The 12,201-nt window shown below is 39.0% G+C and overlaps 1 protein-coding gene across 2 annotated transcripts in view; it reads right to left on the bottom strand.

The window, feature by feature from the left end:
• Positions 1-1,900: 1,900 nt before the first annotated feature.
• Positions 1,901-12,201, bottom strand: part of gtf3c2 (general transcription factor IIIC, polypeptide 2, beta) — a 148,272-nt gene continuing 137,971 nt past the window's right edge. Inside the window, exons 18-19 of one of the 2 annotated variants that reach the window (XR_010962901.1) lie at positions 5,446-5,826; positions 1,901-5,018 (exon numbers count right to left, since the gene is read on the bottom strand). Coding sequence is in view for 1 of the 2 variants with exons in the window: in XM_067984439.1 (XP_067840540.1) it covers positions 5,593-5,826 (234 nt within the window). In the remaining variant the exon portion in view is untranslated. Of the gene's footprint in view, positions 5,827-12,201 lie in introns of both variants that reach the window. The other variant, XM_067984439.1, reaches the window with a different exon arrangement.

Genomic DNA, 12,201 nt, shown 5'->3' with positions numbered 1-12,201 from the left:
TACTTACTTAAAAAATAAACTCTCAAATTCTCTACTACATCATTTGAAAGGAGGAGGATTTCCTCTGTGTGCCAAGTGCAGCAACATCATAAACCCTGGAGAAGCAGTTAATAAAAAAGTGTTCACTTATGATTAGAATTGTCAACTCTGGTTGGATGTATTCCAGAAAGCTTCATCACATGATCTCCTACCTCCAACCGCCCCACCCCCATGCTCCCCCTATTGCTTCTCCAGCAAGTCCATCCATGCCAGTTGGAAAGCAAACAGGCTCTGTTACCTGACTGGATGAATCTTAACTGTCAGAGCCTTTTTTCTCAGCTCCAATATTTTTATAACTAAAAAAAAATGTTCAAAGAAAATTAAAAAAAAGACTTTTAAAAAAAAGAATGTTCCTATGATTTAGTCCCGCAAGATTAATCTTTAATTCCTGGAGCCTCTAGGACAATCTGGGAAAGGTGGGGGGGAGGTGCTAACAACTCTATTGCCAATGGCCATGTCTACATATTGCAGGACCATAGTCACCCTCTGCAATAACAAAAAATTCAGCATCTTAATTAATAAGTTATTGGAATGTTACCCAAATAAACATTGGAAAAAAGCAGACAGTTTTAAAAAAAAATCGAAGTGTTTTAATTGTATATTATGACCACAGGGTCAAAGTAACATATAAATATAAAAGGATATGACCACTCAGTTTGAGACAGTCTTAAAGCCTGAGTATGTAAGAGTATGAATCATACTCTAATTACTAAAATACAGGTAGACATATTTACAGTAAATATCACAAGACCATGATGTCACATAAGCAGGTGAGAAATTAAATGGAAAGGGTAGATAACCTGACCTCTGGTAAAATCCTCATGGATTACTAACCATCGAAAACCAAATTAGGAAATAAGGTAGGCATTTACTTTGGCCATAGCCAACCAGAAACCACCTTTCCGTTCTACTAAATATATGTGTGATCGAGAGAAATGAAAATTCTCTCAAATAAATTTTCTATTTCCCTTTTCAGATGAATTTCCTTTTATTCATACTTTCCAATTTATTTTACTAAACTAAATGTTGCATTCCAGAACTGTCTGTGGTCAGGACAGCAACTGTATCAGTCTTACTGGATTGGGTAATATAACTGCCAGAATGCTACAATCTTGGCTACAAAATTATTTGGGAATTTAACTAAACTGTAGAAATAAAGGCAATGAAGCAATTACACCTGTTGACCCAGTATTTTAAAAAGGTGCCTTATTATGCAATAAATCTACAACTCTTGTTCCTAAATAAACAGGTATCTCCAAGATACATTTTAATAAATGACTTGATGCATTATACATATTTATATCAGAACTAAACCATTCCAATACGGAAGATTCACCAGTATCCTTTAAATCTAGCAGCCAGAAAGAGTAATTACTGGCCACCGGTAATCATTTCAAGAGAGAAAAAAAAACTTGTGAAGACAAGTATTGTAACAAATAAAGAATCAAAAAATACAGATTTGGGGAAAATACTGCATGAAAATAGTACTATATTAGACTTTCCAAATTAAAAATGTATTGGACTGAAATTATATGGTAGCTTCCCACCTATTTGTTTACAGGGTTTATTTGGCCCTTTCATAAGAATCATACGTAAATATTAAAAAAGTTATATACTAGTTACCCAGGGATACTATTTCAAAATCAATTTCACCTAGTTGGTTATACCTCATTATTAAGGCCTGTTATCCAACAATGTAAAAGCCTTATTTATACACAAGCAGGACTTTACTGTGATGTGCACACCCAATATTCCAGTGCACAATGGATTAGAGCTTCCCTGAAGTTGTAATGGAGAAGCATATTCTTGTGCACCATACCACATAATGGATCAGAAATAACTCTGAAACAATACTGGAACATTTTGTAACCAAAAGAAACATTTTAATCTCCATACTGCATCCACAACTTTGTAATTTCTGAAAAAGATGCTTCAACAAATGGTAATTTAAGAAAAAAAACACATTCTCTGTCAAGTGTTTTAAACCATGTGCATCTAGGTTATGAAGAAGTTCAGTTTGTAACATTCCACTCTTCACCTTTCAGCAGTGCACTTTGTGCATGGTGATAACTATGGAACTGTGATTTATAACTTTTTAAGGAATTCTACAAAAAATCCTACTCAAATTGTATAAATAATACTGGCAAGTAGAGATTGAAAAGAAAGGAAACCAAAGAAAATAAGGTAGATCTTCAACTTGACAAAGTGCGTGGGGAGGGGGAGGAAGAGAAGAATAGAGCATTTAAAATACGAAAGAAAAAAAAATCTACTTCATTATGGAACCAACATTAGACAAAAAGTTATATGCCAAATGAGGCAAGGGGAAATGATCTCTTGTGGCTAATCAAAAAAAATGGGGGGGAGTGGAGGGGAGAGAAAGAAATTTATTTTTCTTTACAACATAGTTTAAAACAATTGGGACTGAACTCTTAACGCATGAACTAATGGAATGATAATAACTTTTTCCTTGAAAGCTGAAATTTTTGTTTACCCAGTTTTCAAGGTATATTTCTGATTTTAAAAAAAAAATCAGAGCACTTAGGAAAGAGATTTATAAAAAAAATGGAACTACAGATTCACACGGTACACTAACCTAAACCAAGACTATTAGTACATGCTTTCAGCCGTGTGTTGGTGTATCAACATGCTGCACTCAGAGTGGTAGAATGCAGGTTAACATCCACAATGCTCCAGGCAGCAAGTTTTTGATTTCTGTCACATTACCCAGGAAGGTGATTCACAAATGGAATGGTGAGGGGGAGCATCTTTATGGGGCATCACTTACTAGCAGTTAGTGGCTGGTTACAGAGCAGCATTGGCAGAGGCCTGGGAGCAAGTCACCTGCCTGATGTCTTGCCCAGGGAGGATCCAGAGGTGAAAAAACAACAAATGTGGGAAATGCATTAAAATAAGCAATTCATTAATATGCACCTGAAATGAATTTACAGTAGATTTTGAATGCATTTCCTACCAAGACTGAAAATTTACTGATAGGGAATCAATGCATGAATGAAAGGCAGACCACTCTGCAGGACAAATCACTGGTATGGAGACATCTATGCCGCTAGACTACCTCTCCACATACTGTACGTTAACAATGTCGCCTGTATATCTAATAACAGTTTTCAAATAGGAGTAAAGGCAAACATTCTTTCAAATAGGAGTCTGTTGTGGACACATTATTAAAGGATAAAATGTTGCATGACATAGTACATCTAAAAAGAATTATACTACAGTTAGGCAGAACTGTCAAAAATAGAGCAGTTTTTAATGTGATATACTGTACACTGAGAAAAAGCAACTTGTATATAACTGGTAGTTTAGATGCATCTGTATTGAAAGTGCAGGTCTCTGTATCAGCTTCTGTATCTACAATGAAAGATGAGTAAATTGTGATCTTACCACAGCAGAGGAGACAGTAATTAAGAAAAAATGCTGATCATAGTGGGTCTAGAGTTTCAATACAACAGGTGGTTCTTGTGATAGAGGTGGGGGAAGGATGTGCATCAGCCATACAAAATGGTATAGATCTCTCCAATTCATTCAACACATACCTCCTGTGTGCAAGTGTGCCATACATGCACAAGGGAAGCATTGTGTGAACTGTGATGATTATTGTTTGTATCCCAGAGTAAAGCAATTTCGATGGTAAAGGTAGCACTATAAAATAATTGAAGAGTAGGATGTACCAACATTAAGGATGTAGTCCAGTAATTCTGCATCTTCTGATCACAATAAAGCACATATGAATCTTTACAAAAAGTCTAAATTATTTCCTGTGTTTGAGGTAGTTGTACATCAAGATGCACCCAACTACATCAGTAAGTTACAGATTTACTGATCTTTGAATGCCCAACCTACTTGCAGCAGCAAATTAAAATACACAACATAAAACAGAATCCAAGAGAAATAAAAAAAAAGGTAATACAGCACTGGTTATATTATAATTATAAAACAGACATCACTTTTACGAAAGAATTGAAAAATTGAAAATTCTGAATTAACTTTACAGGATTTGTTTTGGGATGGTGGGGGGGGGGGGAGAAAGAGAGTGGACGCTTGAACTGTTAAAGGAATTTTTAGAAAGGTTCACAGCTAAAAGCCTAATTTTACACACAGTGCATCATTTAACCTTGAAAAAGCAGTATGGAAATGACAGCAATGCTCAGTGTGAGCAAATTGACCATTGCCTGTTTCACAATAGCCAAGTTATAAAAATCATGAAATGTTGATCAAAATACAAAAGGAAAGTCAGTTTCCAGCAATATTTATTCAACAGAAATCCCTTAGAATAGCTAATATTCACACTTTTACTAAGAATAAACAAAAACTTTACAGCACATCGAACAATGATGCCCAATATAGTGGCCCCCTCACCAGCATGTTCCGATAAGCCGCAACCATTCCACAAGGGCAAAAATTGTGTATTCTAGAAAAAAATGGCACTTCTGTCTGAAACTAAAGGAAGCTTTGTTGGTACATCCACAGTGGCACGAATCCCTTCCACCTGCATAGTGCCAGGGAGATGGCACAATCATACAGAGAGGGTGCACCTAATCCTCAAGAGCCCTGCTAACTGATCTCTTCACTTATGCTACCAATTACAGTTAAGACAAGAGAAAGGATTAAACTTATTTCCATGCAAATGCAATTTTATCTTACTTTAACTGCAGTCATTTTTATAAAACACGAATCCTGTAGGTAGCAGACAGAAGCCCATTCAGTTCAGACAACATGTTTTCTAGATAATTTCCAAATTTGTGTTTTTTCCCCTTAAATACAAACCTGACCTGTTGTCTACCTATACCAGGCTCCAAACAGGCCACCAACTACAAAACAGCTCTTAGACTGCAAAACTTAATCATTTGCATCCAATTACATTTTGATTCTGTACCACAGAAGACTTAGTGGCTGCCATAAATTGGGGGTGCTGGCTTATGCTGACAGGCAGGAAAACGAGGACCACTGTTTCTGGCTCACTGAAAAAAAAAAGCAACTTGTAAATATAATTGTGAGACATTTCATGATTTTAACAACAGTGGTTTTGTAAAACTGTTCTTAGCAGCTAAAAATCAGCCCAAAGTCAATCTTGTGAAATCAGACACAAGTTCAAATAGACTACATTCACCTCTAAGCTTTGTTTAGAAAAGCCAAAGAAAAACCACATCTCACTAAAATTCAAGAAAAGTATAACAGCAATAGATAGGGACTAAAAAGAACTTCCTCAATTTTACAGCAGAATTGAAAAGATGAGTGAAAGAAGCACTTCTGTTTGCCTATTTAATTTGAAAAATCATGTGTCTGATTCAACAGATTGAGCTCCAGTAACACATTTAAGTAAGACATATTATTCTAAATAACAAACTTTAGAAAAACATACACAGCTGAACTGGCAGAGAAGCATACCTGTGCCATGTTCAGTTATTGTGCCCTGGTAGGACCCCAGTAGGTGGGATTCACATCACTACTGCATTTGTTGCTTGGGAGACAGAATCGGTACAGAGTGTCAGTACAGAGTGGTGTCTTTATATTCTCCAGCCATGCTGATGCATATCATTCTGTTTGCACTGCTGTTTCTACACTGTGCAGAATAGTAGAGGAAATGGAATTCTCAATTGCTTCAGCTTCTGTAGGTTGGAACATAGAACTGAATTGTGCTCGATATTCCTTGATCAGCTTCCTGCTGACGTGCGTGTTAAGGCTCCGCAAACAGTGTGCTCGGACAAGGCCCGATTGCCCAGCTGAGAGGACCCATCCGTGGGCGTCAAGATTAGGATTGAAACGGACCTGGGTGGGAGAAAAAAATAGTGGATGTCAAAAGTGAGTGAAATGCTCAATGTTATGGTCTAAGCCTGAAATCAAGGAAGTTGCCAAAGCAGCCAACAGTGATGTAATAAGTTAAAGTGAGTGCAAAGTAGTAAAATAAATTAAACAAAAAAGAGCTTTAAGACGACTTATGGAAACTGGGACAGTGCCATAATTGAAAATAAAAATGTACCAACATTTTAAAAATGTTAAATAAAAAGATATCTAGAATGAAAACAGAAAACTGGAAAATGAAGTTGCATGCAACTCTGAAGGTACAGTATTTAGTTTGGTATGTTGATAATTGGCAAAATGCTTAAGAACTGGAGTCTCAGATAAGCAGCAAGATAGTGGGTGACAAACGTAAATGACAAATTTAAATACTCTTTCACAACAGATTTCAATGTAGAAAAAAAATTGATTGCTACGCCATTGGGAGGGCTAATTTATTGAGTGAGTAACTGAGCCATGCAGACCAGGAAGGTCTCAGGATAAATTCCAGCCTCGTGTGAGTTAGTTGATTTCTGCCACGGTAGTGGCAGCGACAAAACTGTCCTTAGCACTCCAGCTCAAGTAAGGGAAAAAGAGGCCAAGTTCCCAAATTTGATCACTATTCAGCCACTCCTACTGGATCTGTATGGACATCAGGTGAGGACAGGATTAGACTCTGTTGTAATACACTCCCAACAATCACGGGCAAGGTTAACACAAAATAATTGCCACTTGCTAAGGTATCAGAGAGAACCCAATCCTGTGGAACTGTAGCCCAGTGAGGAGTCAATGCTTTGGGGAGAAGGGAAAAACATTGGTAAAGAAAAAACAACAAAAAAAAATGTAGTCTTTCAAGTTGCTGGCGGAGATGTACATAAATTCATGGAGAAAACAAAGATTAGTAATGAACTAGACAAAAACTGGAGAGTTTAAATAGTCAAAACAACAGGGCCAAATAGAATGCATTTAAGAGTACTTTAAGAAATTAGGGTGCAGGCAGGGAGGAAGCCAACATTGGAGACCATTATAAAGAAAACAATTCAAAAGCAAACAAGAATAAAGGTAATAATTCTAAGCCAACATATGGAGGGTTTCTGAAGGGTAAGATATGCATCTCAAACTGAACTGATGGATAATTTCGGCCCATTACTCTCAACCCTCAGTCCTGAAATTCATGGCGGACTACCTCCTAGGATGGGGTGGGCAGAATTTGGGGCAAACTTGGGTCCAGCGCTTGCAGGGCCAGGACTATAATAAGCCCGTCTTCAAACGGGCAGACATACTAGAATCCAACATAAATAAGGGAACTACATCATATGACTTCTTTCCCTAATATACACCCTTAACAACGGCATGCACCAGAGACACCAGAGTGTCTCTGGCATACAGTGTGGCTAGGGGTGATCAGTCGCATTACTGAAACCAGAAGGTGGCACCACAAAAGATTCTGAAGCACCCAATTATCAAAGATTAAAGACAGAAGGAGATGTCCTAACAAAGCGGGGGACTAGAGAACTGAAGGAGGGGATGTAGGGCTGCATGCAGCGCAGGACAGAGGCCCTGCATACAGATGCAAGACTGGATGTGACCAACCTTGGGAGCAAAATACAAATGAAAGCTGCTAGAAAAGAGCAAAGCTCAAATCCAAGGTCCCTGAGAGGAAAACTTATTGGACAGAGTTCCAAAATGCAATGTTTTTTTGCAAATTATTAAAATTTTAAGTAGTCAGTGGCCCAAAGAAATCAGAATAAATTGTGTGAGCAATTTGATTGGTAGTCTTCCCTACAAACCTGTTCACTGATTCATGATTGGTAGCTTTTCTTGGACATGTATCAGTCAAACTGCATGGTTAACTTAATGGATAGCAAGTTACTTGTTCCAATCAAATAAGTGTGATGGATACTTTGGAAGTCTGATCAGGCTTGGATAACTTTTGATATCATCTTCAATCTCCCCCCCGCCCCACCCTTCCATTTCCATGGGGTCTCTGTGCAGCTTCCTTCAGTGAAGAGGTTTGGATGGTTTGTGCTGTACACCACTTTGTTACCATTTCCAGTTGACTAATAAGAATCTCTACAGTGTGCTGAACCAACTGTAGTCAGAAACAAATTCGATTAATCGACACATGGGACATTAGTTCTCTGCCTTCGAACCACACAATTCACCTGTCTGCACCTCTTCTTCAGAAAGAACAGTTCACTGGAACCGTTTCAATGCTTGCAAAGTACAGAAAGCCTGACCAACGTAATGCACCTCTGTAAAATATCAATGTTCCAAGTACCTTTTGAAGACAATCTAAACTGATTGAATTGAATATCTAAATGCACGTTAAAAACAAAATAGGCAGATTTTTCTGTTCCTGCACCTCAGGCAGGTGGATTGCCCGAGTACAGGAAAATAGGGTGGTGAAGTGCAAATGACTATTTAAGTTAAAAGATGGAAAATTGAGCAGCTTCATTAGGGCCATATGCTGTTTCATTAGGGCCATATGCTTCTTCCTCCCCACCCAAATTTCCTATATCCATTGTGTTCAAGCGATCCAATAGCCCTGGGTGCCAGAACATGAAAATCTGCCCAAACATGTCAATCTGTTGCTTCCAAAAATGCAGCAGATTCGAAATACAATACAATTTTACAGTTTAACAAAGATATGAAACGCCCCAATATTTTATACAGCCAAATGTAAAAACGTAACACATACTCAAAATGATAACCCTTCTGAAGGCTGCAGCATCAATATTGCATGATAACCTGAACTTTATAAATGTGTTCAGAAATCACTAACAAATGCACTGTGGTTTTGCATATCATGTAAGGTATTAATCATAACACAGGGGAAATGAGATTTTTTAAAAAAGGGAAAGAAAAAAAATGGGAAAAACAGGCTTTAAAAATCAATCACTGGCATAGTTTACACATAATGGTCTCCATTTGCCTATCATAGAACGGTTACAACACAGGAGGCAGCCATTCTGCCCATCGAGCCCCTGCCAGCTCTTTGTAAGAGCAACCCGGTTAGTCCCATTCCCCCGCTCTTTCCCTGCAGCCCTGCAAATTTTTCCCTTCAAGTATTTATCCAATTCCTTTTTGAAAGCCACGATTGAATCTGCTTCCACCACTCTTTCAGGCAGCACATTCCAGATCAAAACCACTTGCTGTGTAAAGGAGTTTTTCCTCATGTCACTTTTGGTTCTTTTGCCAATCACCTTAAATCTGTGTTCTCTGGTTCTCAACCCTTCATGATTTTGAACACTTCTATCAAATCTCCTCTTAACTTTCTCTGCTCTAAGGAGAAGCACCTTCTCCAGTCTATCCATGTAACTGAAGTCCCTCGTCCCTGGAAGCATTCTAGTAAATCTTTTCTGCACCCTCTCCAGGTCCTTCACATCCTTCCTAAGGTGCAGTGCCCAGAATTGGACATAATACTACAGTTATGGCCGAACCAGTGTTTTATAAAGGTTCAACGTAACTTCCTTGCTTTTGTACTCTATGCCTCTATTTATAAAGCCCAGGCTCCTGTATGCTTTTTTAACCACTTTCTCAACCTGTCCTGCCACCTTCAAAGATTTCTGCACATACACACCCAGGTCTCTCTGTTCCTACACCCCCTTTAGAATTGTACCATTTAGTTTATATTGCCTTTCCTTGTTCTTCCTGCTAAAATGTATCACTTTGCACTTCTCTGCGTTAAATTTCCTCCGCCATGTATCCACCTATTCCACCAGCCTGTCTTTTTCCTCTTGCAGTCTATCACTATCCTCCTCACAGTTCACTACACTTCCAAGTTTTGCATCATCTGCAAATTTTGAAATTGTGCCCTATACACCCAAGTCCAAGTCATTAATATATATCAAAAAAGTGGTCCTAGTACCAGCCCCTGGGAAACACCACTATATGTACCTTCCTCCAGACCAAAAAACAACCGTTCACCACTATTCCCTGTTTCCTGTCACTTAACCAACATCGTATCCATGCTGCCACTGCCCCTTTTATTCCATGGGCTTCAATTTTGCTGACAAGCCTATTATGTGGCAGTTCATCAAATGCCTTTTGAAAATCCACATACATAACATCAACCACACTGCCCTCATCAACTTTCTCTGTTATCCCATCAAAAATCTCAATCAAGTTTTTAAATACGATCCATGCTGGCTTTCCTTTATTAATTCACACTTGTCCAAGTGACCATTAATTTTGTCCCGGATTATTGTTTCTAAAAGCTTCTCCAACACCGGAGGTTATAATGGCTGGCCTGTAGTTGCCGGGTTTATCATTTTTTGAACAAGGGTGTAACATTTGCAATTCTCCAGTTCTCTGGCACCACTCCCGAATCTAAGGAGGATTGGAAGATTATGGCCAGCACCTCTGCAATTTCCAACCTTCCCTCAGCAACCTAGGATGCATCTGATCCGGACCAGGTGACTTATCTACTTCAAGTACAGCCAGCCTTTCTGGTACCTCCTCTATCAATTTTTAGCCCATCCAGAATCTCAACTACCTCCTCTTTTACTGTGACTTTGGCAGTATCTTCCTCCTTGGTAAAGACAGATGCAAAGTACTCATTTAGTACTTCAGCCATGCCCTCTGCCTACATGCGTACATTTCCTTTTAGTTGCTAATCAGCCCCACCCCTCCTCTTCCTACGCATTTACTATTTATATGTCTATAGTAGATTTTCGGATTCCCTTTTATGTTGGCTGCCAGTCTATTCTCATACTCTCACTTTTCCCCTCACATTTCCTTTTTCACTTCTCTGTACTATCTATATTCAGCCTGATTCGCACTTGTACTATCAACCTGACATTTGTCATATGCCCCCTTTTTCTGCTTCATCTTACTCTCTCTTTCGTCTTCCAGGGAGCCATTGTTCGATTACAGTTTTGCCTGCCAATCTTGGATTCCAATTTACCCGGGCCAGATCTGTTCTCAACCCATTGAAATTGGCCCTCCTCCAATTAAGTATTTTTAATCTAGATTGCTCCTTGTCCTTTTCTATAACTAATTCAAACCTTATGATACTATGATCACTGTTCTCTAAATGTTCTCCCATTGACACCTGCTCCACTTGACCCACTTCATTCCCCAGAACTAGATCCAGCAATGTCTCCTTCCTCATTGAACTGGAATCATACTGATCAAGAAAGTTCTCCTGAACACACAAGACATTCCTCCCCCTCTTTGCCCTTTACACTATCATCACAGTCTATATTAGGATAGTTGAAGTCCCCCATTATCACTACTCTATAGTTCTTGCACCTCTCTGTAATTTCCCTGCAAATTTGTTCCTCTATATCCTTCCCACTAGTTGGTGACCTATAGAATACACCCAGTAGTGTAATGGCACCTCTATTGTTCCTTAACTGTAACCAAATAGATTCTGTCCTTGACCCCTCCAGGACATCCTCTATCTCCAGCACCACAATATCCTTCTTAATCAATACTGCCACCCCTCCTCCTTTTTATCCTTCCCGATCTTTCCTGAACACTTTGTATCAAGGAATAGTTAGCACCCAATCATAAGAACATAAAAGGAGCAGGAGCAGGCCATACGGCTCCTCAACTACTGCCCTTTTTTGAGCCAGGTCTCCGGTATCGCCACTACATCATATTCCCGTGTGGCTATTTGCGCCTGCAGCTCACCAACTTTATTTACCATGCTTTGTGCATTTTCACACGTGCACTCTAAACCTATCTAAGACCTTCTCGTATTCTCTCTTAGTCTGATCCCATCTAATACGGTACTATTTCTTACCGTAGTGCTATCTGTCTCTCCCAATCCTTTCAGCACCTTGTTTCTCCTTTCTAATGCTACACCCTGGTGCCCATCCCCCTGCCAAATTTGTTTAAACCCTCCCCCACAGCACTAGCGAACCTCCCCGTGAGGACATTCGTCCCAGCTCTGTTGAGGTGCAACCCGTCCGTCTTGAACAGGTCCCTCCTGCCCCAGAACTGGTCCCAATGCCCCAAGAATCTGAAGTCCTCTCTCTTGCACCATGTCTCTAGCCACGCATTAACCTGCCATTATTAACAAGTTATATGGCTACATAAGCATCAAGAGGTTGCAGAAAAAGACCAGTTATTTAAAAGCCAGTGCATCCTTTATATAGATTGAGGTAGTCAACTGTGGTCACCGCCAACTTAATCAATTACTACTTTATTCTAAAAGGATCAACCTTAAGTGATGACTTGCATTTTCTTTACACAAAGGGTTACAAATCATACTTTGAACATAGCAAGTATTATCACTTGGCATTAGATATTTATATACTTTCCCAGCATCGCATGGGCTTAATGAGTCCCTGGAATATTATATCTTTGCCAATGTCCTTATTGTAATCTCACACACTAGAATGTGAAATTAAGCTC

Source organism: Heptranchias perlo, chromosome 5 (genome assembly GCF_035084215.1).
Source record: "Heptranchias perlo isolate sHepPer1 chromosome 5, sHepPer1.hap1, whole genome shotgun sequence".
Classification (NCBI taxonomy): domain Eukaryota; kingdom Metazoa; phylum Chordata; class Chondrichthyes; order Hexanchiformes; family Hexanchidae; genus Heptranchias; species Heptranchias perlo.
This window is presented reverse-complemented; position numbering and strand designations above follow the sequence as displayed.